General features: G+C 35.3%; 1 protein-coding gene across 1 annotated transcript in view; it reads right to left on the bottom strand.

The window, feature by feature from the left end:
* ADAMTSL1 (ADAMTS like 1) overlaps positions 1–19,630 on the bottom strand; it is a 311,100-nt gene extending 291,470 nt beyond the window's left edge. The window contains exons 1-2 of the mRNA XM_063181380.1: positions 19,583–19,630; positions 16,659–16,778 (exon numbers count right to left, since the gene is read on the bottom strand). Coding sequence (XP_063037450.1) covers positions 16,659–16,778; positions 19,583–19,630 — 168 coding nt within the window. The remainder of the gene's footprint in view (positions 1–16,658; positions 16,779–19,582) is intronic.
* Positions 19,631–24,449: the final 4,819 nt, after the last annotated feature.

Here is a 24,449-nt window from a genome sequence, read left to right as displayed (position 1 = left end):
ATTCCTAAGCAAAATCTTAAGCAAACAAAATTTACTTATACACCAGCAACCTAAATCAATGGCACCAACAGATGCTACAATCCATTCTAATTTTGATACTGAGAAATTTGGTATATGGCGTCTTTAAGGAATGAAGATAATATTCAAACTACCCCTGTTTACTGTGTAGATTCTGGCTGATTCCATCAAGCTAAATCAAATTGACCTTTTGGAAATACAATGGAAAAATAATAGTCAAAACAACTATGGAGAAATAATAAGAATTTGAAGAATGGTGATAAAGATGCTTAGGAGCAAAATGCTATTTCTAGATGTCATCCAAAGTTGCAAAACTATTTTCCAATGCTGTGAACTAAAGAAAAAGCAAAAGGTATATTTTGAGAAAGAACTTAGATGGTAGAAGAAAAAGGTTCAATGAACATCTAGTACTCTAGATGAACCATGACGTAAAAGCTGTGAAGAAACCTTGCAGCTATGCTCAGCTATGGTATATGATGATACTTCTAGATTAAGACCCAACTGTTTATACTCTTAATTACTTTCTACCCCTCTTAACAAGCATGTACCAGCAAAAAAGATAAATGTTTAAGACACTTCATACCACCTTTTCTTGATTGCCTTATAGAAGTTAAACACAAATCAGCTTGTCCAACAGTAGTCATTCACGGAAAGACCACAAAGGCAAATGTATGAGGAAAAAAGGTATCTGATTATCTTTAATGAAGCAGGGGGGGGAAAAACAGTCTAAATCCATAAAAAACCTCTGATGCAGGTAAGTCATGCCCCATTCCAAGTATTATGACACTTTTCTGGCACTGTATTATTTTACAAGAGTTAAGCAGATAGTTTCTGTGCACGTCTGAATGGCGTTTTTCAAGAATTACAAAAACATTCCAGATTGTAAAGGTTTCGGGACAAGCTGCTTTCATCTGCTAAATGAGAGGAACCTCTAGATCTCAATTCAGTTAATCCATTCCTGTTATCTACAAATAATTGTTCTGGAAAACCTTTCTCTATGATGCACCATAGTATAGTTAGTTGGCCTGTATACTTACGGTAGGGCTAATCTTGCCAGCTGACTCCAACAAAACCACTGTTCTCTAAGGCTCAGAAAATGGAAAATTCCCTAAAAATAAGGAGCTACAATGGGAGAGATCCCCCTTGTCCATTTCTGAGAGAATGAGATACAGCACAAAGACAACTGCTGTTAACATTTTTGGTATGGTCATTCCATACAGAGTCATATATCAGTATGGCTGATCTTGATGAGATGCCAGGCACGCACCGGAGCCACTCCATCACACCCCTTCCTTAACCAGACAGGGGACAGAAAATACAAAGAAAGTCTCTTGGTTCTGAGACAAGGAACAGGAAGAAATCACCCAGTGATTGCCATCACAGGCAAAACACACTTGACTTGGCAAAATTAATTTCATTTATTACCAATCAAATCAGGGCAGGGTAATGAGAAATTAAATCTTAAAACACCTTTCTTTCTCCCTGCCTTCTTTCCAGATTCAACTTTACTACTGACTTCTCTATCTCATCCCCCCAAGAGGCTCAGGGGGACGAAGAAAGAGGGTTTGGTCAGTTCATCATATTATCTCTTCCACTCCTTCTTCCACAGGGGAGGGGTTCTCATACTCTTCCCCTACTCCAGCCTCCATGGGAAGCAGTCCTCCATGAACTGTATCAGCACAGGCTACAGTTCTTTATGTGCCTCTTCAGTGTGGGTCCTTTCCATAGGGTTCTGTCTTTCTTGAAAACCAGTGTTGGTGCTCCACAGGGTCAGCAGTCCTGCCAGAAAATCTGTTTCAGCATCGGCTCATTTTTCCATGAAGCCACTGCTCCTTCTCCAGGGGTCATAACTTCCTTCAGGCATCCACCTGCTCCTTCAGATCCACTTGGTGTAGGGTCCTCCATGGTCTGCAGGTGGGTATCTGCTCTACTGTGGACCTCTGTGGGCTGCAGGAGCACAGCTGCCCCTCATGGTCTCCATCACCAGCTTCAGGGGAATCTCAGTTCTGGTGCACAGGACACCTCATCCTTCTCCTGCATGGACCTTGGTGTCTGTTGGGGCTGCTTCTCTCATATTCTTCTTATCTGGCTGCAATTGCTGCTGCCCAGTTGGGTATTTTTCCCCATCCTTTAATCTGTTACCACAGAAGTGCTGCCACTGTCGCTGACTGTGAGACACAGGGCAGTCAGCTGGCAGCTTCTTACAGAAGCCATCCCTGCAGCCCCCTTGCTACCAAAATCTTGCCACACCCTCCCAATACAATTGGATATCTAGAATATCCACCACTCTTTTCTTTACTTATTCTGCAATTAATCTAATCAATGAAAGCAGATGGAACTATCAAGTTCTTATTCTGCAGTTTCTTGACAGTAGCACATTTAGGGAGCAATTCTCAATTCTGCAGGCTGAGGGCACAATCTCACAAGCACGTGTACTCCTCAAGACGATCTCGAGTTCCACCAATATTCCTTTATCTGATCTGCCTTCTGAACTGCTGTAAGGGCTTACAGGAATGTAGATAACTATCTCCAAGCACTCTCAAAGAAGAAATTTCCCATAAAATAAGCCACTACAACAGGAACTTGAGATAAACAGACGACACAGCAGGAAGGAGCTAATTCCAGGCCTAATGGAAGTTAAGGTTTGGTTATCACCCAGACAAAAAGTCCCACTGTGGCAAACTGTGGGCAAGCAATCAAGTGCTAATGCACTTGCCATCTCAAGTTATGGGAATGACATGGAGAGCTGAGACTCAGACTGTATAAAAGTGGTACCTCCAGAAGAAAGACTCAGTCACCCCCACCTCTGGGAAGACAAGGTTGAAGCAAAATCAGCAGGCTGGCACAGGAATCCATATAGTGGTGATATCTTTACTTAATTTCTCTCTCTTTCCCTTCTCCTCCGTGCCACCACTTCCTACTTCTATCTCTCTACATCACATTTACTGTTAAAAAAGATTTGTACTGTTGGCTTTGCCATTTGGTCTTGTTTGCACCTTAATTCAGGCAAAGACATATCTTAAAATCAGATCATAACTGCAGATTGCAAATGTAATCGTTTTCTCCACCAGCCTGTAAATCCATTTTTGAATGGTCATGTGTTAGCATATTCTCACTCCTTAATCACCAGCCTTACCTCCAGGCACATTTACATCTTATTCACTGCACCTTTTCTAGGTATTCCATCAGGTCATTGGCCACCTTTTGGAATTTCATCATTTGTACTGAAGTTCCACATAAATCAGCCAGAAAACTATCACTGAGTTTCTGATAGCCATTATTTAAGTAATTTAAAACTAACTGGCTAAAACATTTGGCATTAGTCTGAAGAAAGGTACTAAAAAATTCAATTTCCTGCTGTGGAAGTGGGAGCGATAAGGTAAACTAATGTAGCTTCTCCATGCCCAATATCCATAGTTTCTTGATAATTAAGGCTCTAAAATGATGATTAATTAAGACAGCTGCTTCTCAGCATCACTTGATTTTTTTTTTCTTCTTTTTTTTAGCATTTAGACTATTAATCTCTCAGTATGATGACACATTTTTAAAATACTTCACGTTAACAGCAGTCTTTTTTTATTGCATCTATCTTCATTAATCTCCATTACTATCTGGTTATATGTCTCTAAAGCACTCAGCTCCTCTGCAGCTCAGAGAGCAATTCACACCATATATCATTTCACACAGTCAGTTATGACATTGCATTTCTCAAGAGAGAATGAAAGGGAAAAAGATTCCTGCAGTGAGATTTTCATTTGAATCCCTTTCTGAATATGCAACCAGCACACAGTAAATCCATCCTGTAAGTCAGACTTCTTTGTACAGACTGTATTCACAAATGTATACTTTTTCATATAAAGGAAAAAAAGACTCCAACAAATATAATAACATTGCACTTGAAAACAAAACCAGTATTAAATATTTTTAAAGGACACTTGATACTAAATGGAATTTTCATTTTACGGCTTTGAAAGTTTGGGAAAAAAAATATTAAACATTACCCCTGAATATTTTTCAAGCATAGGTTTGCAACCTTCCAACTTGCTCTTCCTTTGAAATCTTACTATTAAAAATCTTTAATTTTTTATGTATAGCACTTCTCTATAGAAATAGGACTATTGAGAAAGTTGTAGAGCAATGTTTTTTAGAAAACAGAAACTGGTTTTTGAACTTGTGACATGTTTTGTACAGGGTGATAAAATCTACTGAATATTTCAGATTGAATTGATTGTTATTGTTTAAGAAATTATGCACCAGCATTGATATTTCAATTGTGAAGGTTGCATTTATCCTTTTTATTATAAAATCACCTTAAAAGTTATTGTAATAAAATGTGTGAAACTGAAAAGTGATTGTAATAAAGATTGTGAACAACCTGAAACAGGCTCATTTTATTGACTTGTTTATCCTAAAAATTACAAATGTGGAAAGCAACCCCAGTTACTCAGAACTGGATCAACATAATCTTGTAATATGACATTAGAGGTGGAAATAAGGCTTCCATACTTTTTCCTGCTTTCTTATTTCTTCTCCTTCCATTAAGTCAAATATTTCCACTGTAAAGAAAGAATTTTTGTACTGAACTGATATATTGTGTTGGTCACTATTTTAGTCCTCACCACAAGACAACCATCCATCAGACCTAGGACAGTCACTAGTTTAAGTTACACTCAAGTCAGAAGGCAGAAAGTTATGCATCTATTCCACAACATCCAGAAGTTTAAAATACATTTTAAGAAACGTTTAATGGGGTAGTCTTAGCAGATTACTTTTGCAAGATAGATGCAAAACATGACATAAGTAAGGTACGTAGTAATATTTGTAATTATCAAAGCAATGAGACTTTGGAATAACCTTGCACTTACAGCAGGAGAGAAAACAACATAAATAGAATTTTGATGAGTACTGAGAGTTTTATAACATGAATAAAAGAATGATGTCTTCTGCCATAGTAGTCATAGGTATGTTCCATTAGTTTATTTCTTTCTATTTTTTTCTCTTTGCTATCTTCATGCACTAAATTTGAAGATAGTTTGCTCAAAAAATAGCATTTTGGCATGTATATGCCTCAATGAAGATTGTAGTCAAATGCACTTAATTTTACTTGTGTCTTCTACAGAGTTTTCAGAGATGAACTCTAGGACTGCATTTAGAAAATAAAATTTAGGACAGAAATAATTGGAAAAAAAAAACAGAAGTGGAAAATGGCAAGAATTGGTTAACACAGAACTCACTTTTTTTGTCCTACAGAACTAGATGACCTCTTAAGAAGGAAAAGAGAAGAAATAGCAGACAAAGAAAGTTCAGGAATATCCAGAGGAAAAAAAGTGGATACAATATTTTGAAATTTTTTAAGAAGTCTTTAAGGATTTCAGGGAGAAAGAAAGAAAGAGGAAGAAGAAATGATTGCTAGAGAGGCTATTTATAAAATTTGGGTAGGGGGAGTGTATTTTTTATTACTTTCAACCAGGTTTTAACTGATATAAATGTAAATAAAATGTAGAGGGAAAGAGAAATTACACGTAATTTCTATGTGTATTCACAATATTTTAGTAGTGTTATTCAGGTAATGATTATAAACAATAAATTCACTATCATACATGGAATTTCCCAACTGAAAAACATAGCTTTTGTTTTCTGCAGAACTTAGGTAAAAGTCAAGGACAAACTGCTCTTCCTCAAACATATCTCTTAAATGGAATGATGTCAGACTAATGGTGCTCTGTAACCACTACCAGACAACATGCAATGTAATATACTGTAAGTCTCAAGGCCACTGAGAACAGTCGCAAAAGCATTTCTTGTTATGACAAACAATGTTTTTTACTTAAAATAATATCAAAGATCCACTTAACTAAGCCAATTAACTGCATGTACGGAAATTACAAACAAAGGAAAAAAAAATTCCATAACTATAATTGTTAATGAAAATCTCCTGATTTTTAGTTGCTTAATGACGGAAAAAAAATGGTTGTTCGTTGTTCTGATGGTTGTTCTGATATGTGAGGTCATTATCCATTGCAGGTAAAGTAGTTCAAAATCACCACTGGTGATTCCTTTTGCTCATATTGCAGTTGTCCTGAAGAACAAATACACTGAAGCCCTGTTTCTAGGCCTTCAGTTTCTAGGTGAACACCTAGATATGACAGCCTGCAAGACCAACTGAATTCCTGATACAATCTTGTGATTTTAAGCAATTTACAACCTGATTGCTAATTATCTCTCATGCCTGCCTGTACTTTCATGTTTTTGTTCCTACTGTACCTTCTGTAGACAGCAAAGTTTTGTTCCCATGACTGTCTTGGACACTGTTATTTACATTCAAAACAATTCTTGTTGAATAGTATTTATACTTGAGGGCACGACAGCTAGCCAAAAGGACCGTGACAGAAATTTGCCATCAGGAATGTCTTTTCCAGGAAGGCAGGGCCGCGTGTGGTGCAGGCTGGCGCTCTGGGGGAAGGCCTCAGAGTGGCCAGCCATGCACATGGGCAGCGATGGGGCACAGCGTTGTCTGGGCACACGGGCACACCACAGCCCCAGAGCCTGGGAAGGGATTTGCCCCTCTCTACTGTGTACGCCAGATCACATTGTGAATATCACCCTGCATGCAGGGAAGACATCTGCAGGCTGGTTGGAGGTGAGAAGAAGCACCAAGGCAGTGGGGATGGAGCCTTTGCCCTGTGAGGCATGCTGAAGTGAGTTTTCTTCCCTTCTTATGCCAAGACTGATAAAAAAGATATAATAAAAACATAATTTGGCTATCATTTTGCAGTTCCTCATGGACATTTAAACACACAGCTACTGAAGGAAACTAAATTACTGAGCTACGTCTGTATATAGTAAAATTGGGAATTCTCAGCATTATGTCAAAATGTAGATGTAATGAAATACAGCTGCAAGTACATTTTTAAACACAATTCAAATAGGTGTGTTAAGTCACTGAAAATATAAGTAACAATTTGAATGAAAATGCAGTTGTGTTTTCTGAAGTTCAAAAAAGCCTGTGATATGTACTAAGTTTAGCAGACTACCATTTGTGAAACAAGAGAAAAGAACAAATATCTGCTCAATACACAATGTCTTCCTGTTACAGTTCTTTTTCTTTTGCTTCCTTCCTCCTTTTTATGTAAATTCATTAAAGATAATTAATCTTGTTGGATTTTTAAACCTTGACAAGGAAGTGATTTTTAATTAGCAGTTGAAAAATCACTCACTATTACTGACAATACTGCATCAAAGGTCTATTTTAGATATCAGGTTTCCAAAAAAAGTCACCAGTTTAATATAAAGGAATAAAATAGACTTATTTTTGACTTTTTTTTTTTTTTTTGGGGGGGGGGAGGGAATGGGGTGGGGGGAGGGGGACAGAATCAAGCAATAAAAATGTCATTTTTTTGGAAGGTCGTTTTGGTCTGGAATCTCACTGCTTCCAGAATCAATCACTCTCATATTTTCTTTTCTGTGTGGTAAAACCAAAGGAGAAAAAACATCATGCACACATATTCCAAACACTGTGAATTCCACTTAACTATACAGCAATCATGTGATTTCTAAATAAGAGTATATTGCCCAATATCCCTCAGAGGTCCTTAGGCACATTCCTTTATATATTTAAAAAACAATATATTTAGATGGCTCAGACTCATATATATAATTGAATCTGTAACCATTTTTTCACAATTCCAGTTTAAATAATAGAGAATTGATGCAATGCATGCAGGAATAACAGTACACATTTCTCGCCATACAAAAATGCAACAGATTTTTTTCCACAAGATGGTAAAGAAGTAAAAATTCTCATCATGTAGAAAACTGCATCTAGTACAAGTGAAGGAACTGACTCAGTACACATTAAATCCATCTTTTGCTACCCATGAATTCTCCATAAAATTCTTAGCCCAGGTCCTAGCTCAGAAGCTGCACAGCGGGAACAGTATACAGCATCTGAAAACCCTGAAAGTCAGTGCATGGAGAATGATCAGCAGACCTGTTTGTGTAATACATGACAGCACAGGGAAAACTCATCCCTGCACAAAACTCAATTTTTTAGGGGTAGATGCTACACTGAAAAAATTTGATTTCTTGAAGGATAATACCTCACCCTTCATTTTTGTTCAAACCTCACTATCTTTTGATTCTAGTGCAGATCCATTCCTATCTTCATCATAAACAGGAATTATAATTAATACCTATCACAGTACATTTACATTCAGAAAATAAAATAGTTTCAGAGCCCACACTAATCTAGCAGAGGAAGAGGGAAGAAACGTTGCTACTAAAGGAGGTCAGGTGAGGATGACACAGAGTGAAAACATACATGAAACAGAAATAAACTTCCCATTCAAACAGAAATCTCTCTGAAGAATGATAAATTAAGAAGACTTTTTGGATGTTGTAACATAAAAGATTGTACGAAGTTAGGCAAAAAATTAATTCATTTATTCTGAAAGCACACTCCAATAACAGCCTCTGTGTAGCAAAAAAATGCCACATTGGATTATCATTTCAAGGCTGGATATTTTATGTCCTATATCCTGTAATAGATTTTTTTTCTGATCAACTTGCTGTTCAGACTCTACCAATGATCTTGCTTCTCTGTAAAAAATGCGGTACGATCAGACTGAAAAACATCTTGTTATAAGTTTCAGTGGAGTACAGCCAACCTATTTGGATTCAGGCCTGCACTGCTAATCTGAAAGGTACATGGAAGAGAAGCCATGGAAACCACAAAAGAACAAAAATGAAGCTGACTTCACTGTAAGTTTCAAATAAGAATTTAGTAAGAAAATTATACAATATTAATTAAAAATACCAAGAAATTAAATGCATTCATTAAGATATAAAAATTACAGCGTGTGGCAATTTTTTATTGAACCCTTGTTTTGCTTATTGATACTGCAACGGAGGACAAGCAACTTGGGATTTATTCTGATTCTGTGGTTATTGATTCTTAGATATTCAAGTATTTAAAATTCTAAATCTAGATACTAAAAGCAGAGTAAACATGAGAATACAGTTCAGCAAGTAAGCACTTGATTCTGACCTGAGTTTATTCAGGTCTGTAAACCCATTTACATAAGCATGGAAATATATGAGCTTTGCTTATAGGTCTGCTTCTACAAAGCCATTTACAAAACTATATGTTCTTTAATATCACCACTGTAAGCTTTATGGCAACCATGAGATGAGAATCACAAAATTACATTAATATCCTCAGTAAACAGCAAAGTAATTAAACAATAAAGCAAACAAAAAATGAAAGAAAAGGAAAGGAGACCTAGAGAAAGAGAAATATATTTTCTAACACTGGGCAATGAAAATGTTAGAATCCAAGCACCAGGCCTTCTGATTGTTAGTGTAAACTCTATAATCATCAGTGCATTTTGCCAACACTGTAATTACTGCACAGTTCAGAGGCAGAAGTTTCCAAAAAATTTTGTAAATGTCCTAGACCAGAAGCAACTTAATAAATCAGATCAGACTATGGCCCGCATGACAGCTAGAAAATAGACAGGGATACAGACTCCTTTTAGGTCCAAAAACTAAATTTAGACTCTGAACCCAGACAGTGATTTTTCAGTAGTCAACTTTTTCTAGGAATAATACTCTTGCATAATTTAGTGTGACCCAAAAAGGAAGAAGCTTAAGCATTTCTAACATTCTCTAATCCTTTTGGTTTGTTAACTCCCTTAGACAGCTGGAGCTCCCTAGGCTGGATTGTCCACCCATCAATCTCAGGAGGCAGCCTGGTCCCTAGTGAATGAGCACTGTCCTTTCATTTATAGTGACACTGAGAGGCATTAACCAGGGGTGAGGACAGCAGGCAGCATCTCTAGAACTGCAAGACGCAGCATTGACTGCAGTGTCAAACTCTGTCTGTATTCAGGGCAGGTAGGAAAGCTCTGTACACCTTGAAAGCAAGAGAAGCACTCTTAAAAAGCCTGTGATCCTAAAGATATCTCAGGCCACAGTACATAAGACTCTCTGTAACTACTGAAAAAGCAAAGCTGAAAGAATATCTGTACATTGTTCTTTAGTCTGTTTCAAACAATTCATTAGTGAGCACTTGCTAAGAAGTCTACATTACTTTGGACTGCTGAGACTTGTGCTGCAAACATGGCATCTAGATAGGCATGTTCACATGAAATATCTCCATTTATGTACATATACATACATATAAATATACATACACATGTACATATATTTATACATACACATATACATATACATATACATATACATATACATATACATATACATATACATATACATATACATATACATATACATATACATATACATATACAGATACATATACAGATACATATACACATACATATACACATACACATATATTATGTATCCACAAAGAAAGAAAACAAAAAGAACATTAAAGATATACCACTCCTAACATAGAATTATGAAAATATGAGGAATGGTAAATTTGAAAATATCTAAAGCAATGAAATCACATTTTTTACTAGCACGATTAGCTAATATTTACAATGCAGAAAATCACAAACATTTGCACAGCTTTGGAAAAAGGTATTCTCAGTCAAGGATGTAGTCTAAATCCAACAGAAAGGAGCACTTTCCAACAAAACATTTAAACAAGCCACTCATATCATCATCATCATCAGTTTTTAAAAGATTATAGCTCTTTACACTTATGTTTTGCCTTCTGTAGAACAATTCAAGGTGAAATTCATGATCTCAGGTAGAAGAGGAAGTTTGGAATATCTCAGGTCAGTATCCTGTCTTTCTTGCTAGAGAGATTTTGTATTACTCCTTCATCTACATGATGCTTACCCTTCACTCGTTGTCTCTAATTAACAAATTCCATAGAATCTATTATATAAATTTTGCCAATTAGGTAAAAAAGAGGAATTGTTCATTTTGATAAAGTAAAATTTTAGAAGACATTGAGTGTTTGCTTTGAAAAGCAAGACGTATGCCCATTTTGATAGGATTAGGATAGTAACTTTCCTAAACTAATTTTCTTCTTGAACTATTTACACTATGTTTCAAAAGACTTCTATTAAAATGCACAGAAGTGAGATAGAGAGCATCCACATATTTTACCAGTGCAAAAACAGCTACTAGCTTTTTGAATTATGCTCCCATAGAGTGGAAACAGAGTAAAGAAAAAAGAGCTTCAAGTATTTCAGTGAGGCAAATAGAAAAGCTACTTAATCTGATAGATTCTAGGAAAAATTTCAGTTGTAGAAGAGAGTTATCTGGAACAGATATGCATAAACAGATATGCATAATTACTGTGGACCAAACAGTGTTCTATATCATTATGCAAACAATGGCTTGGTTTTATTACAAAATTTCTCATCTTCCTAATGGGGGCAAGGCTTACAACTCTGCCTTTCTAAAAATGGCTTCCTTTTCTCCTGTCTCAACAGAAGCAACCTATTCAGTCATGGGACAGTTTTAGCAGCTGTGGGGTATGGACTCCAACCTTTGGAATGTAATTTTTTTTTAAATGAGTACTTCTGAATTGATTGGCTTTCTAAAAGAAAACTATAGGAACAGTTGGGAATCCAAAAACTCAATGGTCATGTTTCTATTTTTAAGTGGATGTAAATATCATTATCAAGAGGTAGTCAGAAAGATGGTGAGTGCATTCAGATCTTTTGGTATCTGAGTACTTGTAGACCTTTAGATGCAAAGAAAGTGGCAAATGCCAGTGGTCCAATCTAACTTTGGTGTTAGGTCATCCACAGGTCTCTAAACATGATTAATACTTGCCCTTTTAAAAGCAGGTGAACATTTCTTATTGATTTAGATCAATATTATAATTTTTCCAGGACAAAATAATGATTTTCAGGTAATTGGATTGGCAGTAGCATATATAAGTCTGTCCTAACTTGCACCAGAGATCTCTTACCTACAAACAGCAAATACAAGGAGAACTCCTATAATCCAAGGATTTCTCTAGATCTGTCACGTCAGCAGCTGCAGGGGGAAGTGCCTGTAATTCCTGTGGTCTAGTGATTTCCCATCCGTGAAGAGCTCAAATCTGGATTCTGCAGCATCATATTTTATACCCATTTAGAGATATGTGATTTTTAGCTGAGAAGCTTGGAAATTCTGTAATCAACAGGCTGAGGATCTTCTACTATTACACATAATATATTTAAGAGTACAATGCATTCTTACACATAAATAATTTGGAGTACAAAGAAAAAAAAGTATGGCTCAGAAATAGAATAAATAAAATGTTCAGGATATTTATCTTCTGAAAATTAACCCTTCCATCTAAAATGCACAAGCAATAAATTTTAAATATCAGGATCAACTGGGAAAGAAATTTAGATATACATCTAGATTTTCTTCATGTTTTACAGGACTTGCTTTTCTTCTTACTTCATAATGATGTAGAGAATTCCTACACTTTAACTTTATCTCAGAATTAGACCTCAGCACAGAATACTTTGGATTTAATCTGAGGTTTTAAATAATTGCTCAATAAAGTAGAACAATTATATATAATAATAATTGCATATTACACAATTATATACCAATTATATATTATAAAATCCTAAATTATGCTTTCTATAGATTTAACTCAGAATTCCTGTGTACCCAAAAGTATCATCCCTGAATTGCAGGAACACATAAATAGGAATTTCCCCAAAAATGTAGGAGTACAATCCTTGACACATTCTTTAAACTAGGAATTTCCCAAACCTTAAGTTTTCTGTCTAAGTCCATTTATATTTTAAATTATTTTCCCCAGGTTCTTAGACTATTTTCAATATTTTCCCAGAAGAAGTAGGAAAACACTATAAGTTAGGAATTGTGAAATATACCTCAGAGGCTTCCTTTGAATAATTTTTAGTGTAATCTCTGCTATTGACTGTGAACAAGACAGAAAATGATAAAAATATAAATCCTCTTCTAACTTCTAGTAATTTTCTCCCTGAAAAATATGATGATGCTACACCAATTAGATTAGATCCCTTTCCCTTTATATTGAAAGGGAAAGTAAGAAAATATGGCTACATTTTCTCCAACGCTGGAAATACAACTGAAAGATGAGGAAAGTATTTCAGTGAGTCATTTCAATGACCAAGATAAAGCCTCCATATGGGAAGCCTATTTTCCATTGGACTGAATATCACAATCCAAGATATTTTGGCTAACCTGTTCTTATTAACACAATCTTGCAAGTAATTGCCTAAAACTGTCTTGCAAGCAGTTAGTGTATTTCCTTGCTAAGCATCTTTACTTTAGTAACTGGTTACTGGAAAACAGGAGCTTTTTTGACCTCCCCAACTTTTGCTGAGAATTGTAAGGCTATTTCTATATCATCTCTGCCAACAGCTTTTAATGCATAAGCACAGAAAGCTATGTATGTGGCCATTCTGCCATACTATCAAAGACTTACCTGGTGCCTCTGGAAGTACATATTTTTGCCCAAACAGTTGTGGAGTTACAGGGATATTACTTTTCAACATCAGAAGTGAATCAATCATTTTGGATGCTCTCAGCTACCCACAAAAATAGTGGTAACTTGGTCCTTTTTAGATGAGTGAAGATGTATACTAGAGAAAATATCTTAAAAATATAGATCACCAGCCTGAATTTTCTCAGAAAGCATCAAGTCAGTTCATGTCTTCATCAAGGGAAAATGAAAAGGTTAAAAACTTTTAAAATTATAACTATTTCACAATTCCAGTATCACTAGCTGTCCAGCACTCACCATAGCTCTGTGTTCACTCACTGTAGCTCTGGGTGAACAGTTTTGAAAAGATGGAAATAGAAAACACTACCTTATGTAAGTCACAGGACTTCTAAAAGGAAGCAGAGTGGGAGATTTATTGGGGTACTATTATAAAAGAGGTTGTTTGTGTTTTATTTGTTAGGAAAACAGTTTTATATTGGTTTTCTCATTAGATACACCATTATCTCACTTGAAATTACAGGACAGAAAGGATTGGTCCTATGAACTGGGAATGATTGATCCTGAAATATGGTTTGTGCTTTCTTTTCTGAAAAATTATACTCTATATCTGCTTCTATAACAATTTTTGTATCATTCCAGTTGAATCACTTGTAGCATTTTCTGGGTACCTTAATCACGTACTTTGATGGTACATGCCTTACCTCTTATCTTTAGCCTGACAGATAAAGATGCTGAGCAGTCAGCATTGCATTTGAGATCAGTAGCTCCCCCATCACCTTAGTGCTGTGTCATGAGAGGTAAATTGAAAAAAAAAAAAGGATCATTGTGTCTCAATCACTCAAGAAAAGTAGACGCTTTTGACCTTAATGTCTATCTATGAACCTTTGAATCTACACCCATAAAATAGGAACAATACCCTGTATGTGCTATGGAGATTTTGGAAAACCAATTCACTAGTATTTATGACGCAGATAATTGGAATAAGTGCTTGAGAAAAGCCCTGGTTGAAACTAGTGCCTGTCTTTGAAACAGACTACATAGCTTACAATGAATTAGTCACATACATCCATAATATTTCAGGCAAAATACTGAAAAGTTATTTCAAGTTCTTTCATGCTACCTTCTGCCAACCAAATCAGTTGTGCAGAGAAAATGTTTATGTGCTTCAGTAGTTGAAGATCGTATCACATAGGGATGAGGTTGGCAAAGTTCTTTAAGTTCATATATAAGTGTAGATTGCAAAGTCATATTCTCTAGGCACTATTCAGTATAGATGTGTTCTCAAGAACTCAAAACTGCACAGAAAGAAGACCAAAGGAACCATGACAGTAATGAAAGAAAAATATTGCCTTGAAGTGAAATCTATTAATATTTTGCAGAGTACTTTCCTCTTCCATGAATATGAAACACTTATAAACATGCACACAACTGCCACAACTCAGAAAAGCCATAAAAAAAAAGCCACAAGTACTGGTACCAGTACTGACAGAATTGTAATAAAGTACCATTTTCTTCTCTGGAGCACAGAAAATAAATGGTTTTAAAGAACAATTACAGGCATTCCAGCAGCAATGCAGTTACTTGATAAAATCCTGATCTGCTGTAAAAATACCCAAAATGGTAGAATAAAGGGTTGATTTTGACCAATCTGAAATTTCTTTTAGCAGTAGTAAAGCACAAAGGACAACTTGTCTGAGAGCAGACGGGTTAGAAAAACCACAGTAGATTGTTTAATACCTTCACTACTTTTGATAAGTGGTTTCTTTGACCTGAGTAGTAAGACTTACCAAAAGACATCCACTCTGTTCTTCTGAAGTCCTAGATCTACATACTCCCACTAGGGATAACTAGATAACATCCCCTCGTGCACAAAGAAAGGTAACCTAAAACAGGTCAACCTTGATTAAAAAGGGGCTAAGCATGGCTGTGCCAACACAAATTTCTAGACTTTATCCTCCACAGTAAATAAACTGTTAATCCTATAAAGTATTTAATCCTTAAAATACATCACCAATTCCTGGTTACATCAGATGCTAATGCACCACTGCTTCTGTTAAACCATAATCTGTCAGACATCAAGACGTATCAGCCCTTGAAAATATCAGACCTAAAAGTTTACAAAATTACAAAAGAGATGAGACTGAAAGTCAAACTGAGTTATCTGGTCCAACCTCCCTGCTCAAGCAAGGTCATCCCAGAGCACATTGCACAAGATTGTTTCCAGATGGCTCTTGATTATCTCCAAGAAGGAAAACTCTGGAACCTCTCTGGGCAATCAGTTCCAGTGGTCTGTCACTGTGCAGTAAAGAAGTTCCTTGTCATGTTCAGGTGGAACTTCTTGTGCATCAGCCTCTTGCGCTGTTGCTTGGCACCTCCAAGCAGAGCCTGGATCCATGCAGGGACACCCTCCCATAGGATACTTGTATGTATTAATGAGGTGCTCCTCTTAAGACTGAACAGACTCAGCTCCCTCAGCCTTTCCTTGTAAGACAGATAGTCTCTCTAGTCCCTAATCATCTTGGCAGAGAATATTTGCTGCAGTTTAAAATCAGCTGGTTTGTTTCATTTCATATTAAAGCCCGATTAAGCATGACTCCCAAGTTACTTTTTTCTACATTCTTTTCTTCAAAAATATCAGCTGCTAGACAGCATGGAATCTTTCAGACCAGAAATAAATACCTTGCCAAGAAGAGAGTGAAAAAATATTTTTCATAAAAGTGTTTTCCCTGTTTATTTGATTTCTTGGTACATTTAATAAAATTATTCCTTTCAAAGCATTATATTTTTATATAACCTATACATTTAGCTTTACTCATTCATATTGAATAAAAAATAATCTCCCTTTGCATGTACAAAGCAAACAATGGTAATAATTTAGATTAACAAAATTCTGAATAAGAAAAACTACCATTAGAAAGCAAAAGATCAATCTGTGTGAAAAAGTTTGTCTTTAAAGAATAAAAATTTATATGCATCGACACCCATGAATCTTCCCTATGAAGTCTTTAAATGGAATTTACAATATTTTTAGGCTAACATTTTTATGTTAGAAACCTAATTTCATTACTTTCCATAGATTGATGAAGCAGAATGAAAGACCTATCCACAATTCCTACAACAATTTCTTATAAAATGTTTTGAAATAATAGGAGATTCCTACCTGTAGCAATTCCTACAACAATTTCTTATAAAATGTTTTGAAATAATAGGAGATTCCTACCGGGTCTTCTGTTTTGTGGTTATTCAGCAAATCAGATAGGAAATCATCGTGAAGACTTTCTCTCCGAATCAATGTAAATTCACGTAGAAAAACTGCTCCTTGATTTTGGTCTCCCAAAACCTAGAAGGAAAACACGGTATTAGGAAATGCAAAATTTTAATTCTTTCATAGATATGATCGTAATATCCAGAAAAATATGACTGGAAGATTCAAAAAGCCAGTTAATGGTCATCTGTCTTCCACCACTACACTTGTTCTAACCAGACAGTCTTGCCATTAATAAGAATACTGACATGCATTTAAAGAGTGTCTTTACAGTTATAAATAATTTCCATTTACATGAAATTCTGTTGTGGAAGAAGTTTCTATATCAATATTTACATCTATGGTTCATAAGACAGTAAATGTTTAAAAAATCTTTTGTTAAATGAGTTAATATTTAAATTATTTTTACTTTATAAAACAGAGCATGTTTGTCCAGCCTTTTGATGGCTCTGTCATAAGAAGATAGAGGTTAAAACTTTAAAGGGACAGAAAAAAATTATTTACAAGTACTTTGACTAGCAAACGCCAAACTGCACATGCGTTGAAAATAATTTAAACTAACTTGTATCTATTCTTTTTAGAAATATATATATATATATATATATATATATATAAGCTACTGAGAAAGAGGTTTTTTCATCAGTGGTTGAATGAAGCAATTACCATCAAAATGTCCTAGGTACAATCACAAGATTTTTATAGATTTTAGAAATAAATAATGAACTAAATCCACATTCTTCAAGCTCTCACATTCATTTTTTCTTTGGTTGTTGAAGCCAACAAGAAGCCTTCTGTAAGGCTAGGGCAATTATAATAGGCTGACCAGAAGAAGATAATCTAATTAATTTGCAGAGGGAAATGGGTATTTCTATGATGTTGGGTAATGGTAAGAATTGAATCCCTAAATCCAAACCATATGCACCTGAACATAATAGATGTTTTCTTTGATATAAAATTCTTGCTTCTAGTAGTGAAGTAGAGAGCACCTAAGTCTTCCGGTTGCTTTGAGATCCTCTGCTGTAATTTTTTTTTTTTTTTTAAGAACACAAGAAGAAAAAGAACATCACATAAAAGGAACAGTTCTACAGGAGTAGGGTTTTAAAATTTATAGTTAGCTTCCCATCTTGTGGATAACATTGACAGATACAACAACTGACTTTATTTTTATATTATTGAGTCATAACAATGAAGAATCCTCAGGGCTGTCTGAGGAAGAAACATGCATATGCCCCAAAGAAAAAGAAGCTTTGTTACATACGTATTCTTTTTCGACAAATCATTATCCTACAAATAAAAATGTTCTTGGAATAGGTCATCCTTCATAAAAATGTTTCACCTCAAGATTGACAAAAACTGTTCAAAGAATTAAAGTGATTTCAATAAAGGAAATCTGTTCTTTTATTTTACTTTGAAATAATAGCACCTGCTTGTGATTTTAAACACTTGTGATCAGCAAATCTAATGATAAAAATTATAAAATTATAGAATTAAGTTAGAAAATATATATAAAATCACCTAGTCCAACTTTTAATCCAGCACTGCCAAGTCCACCACTACATCAAATCCCTAAGTGCCTCATCCAGATGTCTTTTCAGTACCTCCAGGGATGGTGACTCAAAAATGTCCCTGGGCAGCTGGTTCCAATGCTTCTCAACTTTTTCTGTGACGAATTTTTCCTAATATCTAATCTAAACCTTCCCTGGCAAAATTCAAGGCCATTTCCTCTTATCCTATTGCTTGTTACCTGGAGAAGAGGTAAGACTGAAACTCCTTTTCTCCAGGCTAATTACCCTCAGCTACCCCAACCCTTTCCTCATGAGACTTATGCTTCATACCCCTCACCATCTCCACTGCCTGCCTCTGGATACACTCCAGTATCTCAGTGTGCCTCCTATCACAAAGGACCCAAAACTGAACACAGGATTGGAGGTGTGGCTTCACAAGTGCCAAGTACAGGGGGTCAATCCCTGCCCTGCTCCTGCTGGCCACACTGTTGCTGGCATAGACCAGGATGCTACTGGACTTCTTGGCCCCCTGGGCACTGCTGGCTCATGTCCAGCCACTGTCACCAGGTCCTTTACCTAGTGGGCAGCTTTGAGCCACTCTGCCCCCAGCCTGTGCTGCTGCTTGGGGTTGCTGTGATCCAAATGCAGGACATGGCACCAGGTCTCACTGAACATCATACCACTGACCTTTTCCCATCAATCCAGCCTGTCCAGATCCCTGTATTATTAATTTTAGAAGTCAAATTATTAATTTTAGAAGTCAATTTACAATGTAAAGAGTCACTTCATCGCAAATGATTCACCTTCCTATTTTGCTTATTTTGTTCCTATAAAAATATACCCATATTCTGAAAATTCTTTTCATTATAAGAGCAATCAGCTTGCTGTTATTAAAACTCCAATCTGTTTTTCAAAATAAATGAAATCTGTTGCTAAAGAATGCATATACATTAATAAATTTTTATTAGCAATAAATCATTGCTAATCCTTAAAACTTAAGTGTCTACCATATCAACATCAATGTTCTGACTACTTATAATTACATAGGTGGGAAATAGGCACTATTCCAAAGGAAGGGACAGAGATAAGCAGTCAAAAGAAAAAAGACATTGGGATCCTGAAGATGAAGGAAAAGATGAGCAATAAAAGACCCAGAAGTGCAATAATGAAAGAATGAAAGTAAAGAAAGAAAAGAAAGAATATATTTCTTTTAATTTATCAAATATGAATGGTAAAGTCCTGAAAAAATATGAATGGTGAAGTCTTGAAAAAATGAAGAGGACTGAAAGTATGTGGTCATCTAAAGAAGGTTATTCTTTGCCTGATTCATACAATCTGCTTTCCTCCTTTGAGTAGTAGCTGACTCTGGGTTACCTTTAACTTATCATCTGATACAATGTACTTCAAGTAGAGTATCTTCATCCTTACTGAGAGAGCTGGATTCAAAGATCTATCCGTTAAAGATCATCCATTAATAATGAATGTCAGTAAATTGGAATAATGTCCTGAAAGACTGTTTTTCCTTCTTCAAGTTTTCCTTGAAGTCCTGATTACATATGCATCACCATTTCATTCTTTCAGGAAATCCATTTTCATCATAACACAGCCATCATATTTCTCATCTATCTTCATTCAGTTTATGATCAGACAAGCTTAAGAAATACCTCCAAAAATACCCCAAAGCAGCCTTTTTTAAGCAGTGAAGAAATCATGCAGAGGAACAGTGGCCTGGCAGAAATCTGACCTTTATCAGCAGCAGTCATAAGCATCAATAAGTGATTTTTCACTTGAATTTGCAAACAACATTGTAAATGAGGTTTCACTAGTGCACATGAAAATCAAAGGCATATAATTGAAGTTTCTCAGCACGAGGAAGATATCTGGGTATTCAGTTGTTCAACCAGCTTTGCAAAGGAGCCTTTAATGAAATTGATATGAGATAAAATTCCAGCAAATACCTAAGCAATAATGTTTTTCTTATTTTCAGTTTCTATCTCTCTTAAATCAATTCAAAACAAAAGTTGCTCCATTAGATCCAGTGGTGTGAGTCCATACAGAGGAAATTTTTGAGGAAGCAGGCTGACAAATACATAATTAGAAAATAAAAGATCCAACACAAAACAGCAGATGAAAGGATGTATCCCAGCCAACACAATCTAAGTTTTCTTGCACTTTATTACTGTCCCACTGAGGAACTAGCTCCATGAATTTTGCTGTGACCCACAATAAAGTAAGCTACTGGTAATTATTGTTAGCAAGGTGTAATACTAATATTTTGCTGAATTCACAAGGCACAAGACTAACAACACAGGCTTGGAATCTGATGTAAATAACCATAGTACCTTGGATATCACCTTTCTCAGCACAGATGAGGAGTTTCCAAGTACTTCACTCAGAAAGCAGAAATATCAAATGTGGCCTCAATACTTATAATTAACGAGTTAAGTACATTCCACGAATAGTTTCAAGGTGACAGTTGCTCTGTTAAAGCTTTTTGTATTTTGTATTTTCAAAGTCTAAAGCACACATCAAAACTAGTGGCAAAAACCCCCTGTTTATTAAAAATACTTCTGATAAAATTGTTTAAAAAAACAGATTGTTTCAGTTTTCTTTTTTTTTACAAAGAGGCCTACAGTGTTTTGACAATGAAAAGTGGACTACTTTGCTAGCTATTACTATGAATCTCTTGATTTTCTTGACAGAAACAACCTGAAACAGGAAACATGAAAAAATTCAGCATATTAAATATCAGAAAGGGTAGCAGTGACATTAATAGTGAGGGATGAGGAATGCAGGCTGTTAACAAGCCAAGTACATTGCCTTTTTTCAGATTAAACTGCACTCCAAACACCATAACAACTTGTGCATGTATTTCAATTCTGAATTACTCTCCATAAAACCTAACAACAATGTTCTACTTTACTGCCCACACTTCCAAGTGAAAGAGTGCTGCATTTTTACATGGGTGACAAGGGCTTTACTGCATCCTTCAGCCCTGCCAATCATGCAAGAAGGAAAGGCATCCCAGAAGAATTAAAGGTGTGTATAAGCAGCTGCGAGCTGTCAAATAAACTTGATTCCTACAGCTGTTGCCTCAAGAAATCGTTTAACAAAATCTCAAAGGGATTTCTGAAGTAAGAAATTATTACCATTGGCTTTAATCTGCCACAGTTTTGTGCTGCAATGGTGATCCAAATTTTCTTTTTCATTATTCTCCAAATTAAAAGAGAGTAGGTAGAGGGGGGTACAAGTCCAATACCAAATTCAGAAGCAATTATAGTCTGTCTCTAAATCTAAATTGTGAAAGCTGTTTGTTTTTACCAAAGTCCATGTAAGAATTTAAAATATGCAGAAACATTACTGCCCAATTCTGCCACTGGTAATCATTCTGAACACTTTTCATTTCTCCATGGAGAGCCAGAAAGCTATGCACAATTTAAAATCTATTTTGCATGTCATCTTCTGGGAATTTCTTGCTTATGAGCACACTGTGGTTTTAAGATAAATATATCCTAAAAGAGAAACTACCCTATTTAATTAAGGACATAATTCTCCAAGTGCTATGTTTCCTCATTATATTTTCAGAAATGTTGAAAATCTTCCCAATGAATTTTCTAAGTCCCCATAGGGAAATATACAGATTCAGGTGAACAGAGAGACTGTCAATGAATTTGTAAAAAAATTTTAAAATTTTAAGTGTTTGCTGTCATGCAGTCAACCCTTGCTTTAAACCAAAGACTAGAAGAATAAAATACGAACACAAATAGCAATGTATTTCCCAAGGGAATCTTTTATTCAACAGTGAAATGTTCCCACCAGAAATCTTTTTTGCTGTTCTTGAAATATATTTAATCTTTTTTTCTTTCCTCCTTGTCTTTCCAGAGAACGAATTCATTAGAATCTTAATGGTAATATCTTGCCTTCTTTTAAAGCTCTGTGAAGGAAATGTGAATTTGTGCTAATTATTTTCAGTTCTTAAGCAACCACAATAGCAGAGTCTGGTTAATGTTTTCATTGAAGGAATAATTTAAGCTCCATTTCAGTCTCTCATTATAAATGAACAAAAGAAATAAAAAGTGATTTGCACTCAAGAATTACAGCTTGAAGTGTCCCTCAGACAAAGGCACCAGCTACCAACATCTTGGACAGACATTAGCAATGATGAGGATAAATTTGTAAAGCATGCACACGCCTACACTTGACCCACAGTCTACCAACAAGAGAGAAAGCCAATATGGACCCATTAAATGGAGAGGCAAAAATGCAGAATGAACAAAACCACAGCAATTATCCTGCTGCCAAGCAACCATAGGAAAAGAAAAAAAAAGAGAGGGGAAAGTGGAGAAACAACAAGAGAAAAAAAACAAGTAAAGAAAAAAAAAGCAGACTGGGGGATAAAAAAGGTGAAGTCCAATAGAAACAAAAAACCCAAAGCTATAGAATTCCTTTAAAATCCTGCTGATTAGAACCTTCTTTCTGGGAGTAGTTAACACAAAATGCATCAAGGTTAAAAGTTTCATGAACTAGAGCTGAAATTATACTTCAGAATTACCTCGTTTCTAACTTACTAGATAAACAGGGCATATTTAGATGGGTATGGCTTCTTATCTCCATGAAAATTATTAAAACAAACAAACAAACAAACAAATTTCTACTGTGCTTTGAGCAAGACTGTGTCCAAGGCCTAAACAGATTTACTTTCTAAAATAAGCCAAATAAATACTGTTGTTCAAAATACTAGAAATCAGACACATGAATTTCTGTGATATGAAATTAAACAAAACCAAAATATAAGCTCTGAAGAATTCATTTTCTGCTGTTTCTTTTGCTACCTTGCTTGGTTGACCATGAACAAGTATGCTTAAATGTAATTATTTAGAAGCTGCATCAGTTTTTAAATGGCCAAAATTAGTATGTGCCATGCAAGAATATGGAGCAAGTAACAGATTTAGAAATCACTCTACAAGCTTCAGTATGTTCATTTAACAATGTACTTTGACACTGATCTGCAATATTTTCCTAAGGGCCAGAATAGACCAAAAACAATGTCAAACTATATGAACAAATAATCATCTGAGATTAGCAAGACCAGTCATTCCCAAATGTCATCTAATCAGCAGTAACGGAATTCAAATTATTATTGCCATGAAAGTAAGTATAAAATAAGATTTACCATTGTTTTTCAACATACATCACAATTAGCTGTACTTAAATTATCACCATATATTTATTGTGTTATTTTTGAGCATTTTAGAAAAAATTATAGTAATGCAACATTCCCAAAGTGAGAAGACAAGAAATTACAAATATGCATTCAGGAAAATAATGAAATTGATAATCTAATTTAATATAAATAATACAAAAATGAATAATTTGAAGAAGTAATTCTTTTTCTTCCTCTTTGAATCCCATTGCTCAGAAGGTTTTTTTTTTATTTCATCTATGGAATCCCCTCAGCTTCCTTGAATTTTCTGTTTTGGAAGAAGAAACTGGCAAGTTCTTCAGAACCACTTCATCAAACTTCCTGGGAACTCTGAGCATTGAATATTTTCCTTATGAAAATAAAACTTTTAAATTATAACCTTCACATTTTCTTCAGTACTTGAATTTTGGGCTTTTGTGACCCTGGACTGATAAGCACCACTTTTAAACAAAGGAATTGAGCTACTCATTTGGCTTCTTCTTTTTAATGTTAAATGTTTTTATGTTAGAGACTAAGGAGCTCTGTAGAAAATTCACTAAGCTGACATTATAGACATTGTCTCAAATCCTACTGACATGGAGTTCAACTACTTACAATGGAAGGCCCTGGATATATTTTTTTTTATCTCAATCATATTATTGCAAAAAAAAGGAATTTAATGTAATTCTTCAGGTGGGATTATTTATGAAAACAATAGTTTGTTTATTACTGTCTTGTAATACGGTTGTGCCTCTGACAACCTCTACTTTATTAAGAATTAGAATTTCAGGAGTTATCTACCAGATTGCTTGGCCATTACCTATACAGAATTTTCTGCTAATCAAATCTTAGAGTATTCACAGCAATACTGTAGATATTTCAAATAGCTAACACAGCAGTAGAAAACAGTAGAAATGCTATCTTTATAACTTACCATTCAATTAGATAGGTTTCAGTGATTTCATGTCTTTACAACAAAGCACTACATACTCCATTTATTACAGATAAGTATGCTTTTTCGTAGCTGGGTAGCCAAACAACCACTGTTTCCATACAATT

The sequence above is a fragment of the Melospiza melodia genome, chromosome Z, assembly GCF_035770615.1.
Source record: "Melospiza melodia melodia isolate bMelMel2 chromosome Z, bMelMel2.pri, whole genome shotgun sequence".
Classification (NCBI taxonomy): Eukaryota; Metazoa; Chordata; class Aves; order Passeriformes; family Passerellidae; genus Melospiza; species Melospiza melodia.
This window is presented reverse-complemented; position numbering and strand designations above follow the sequence as displayed.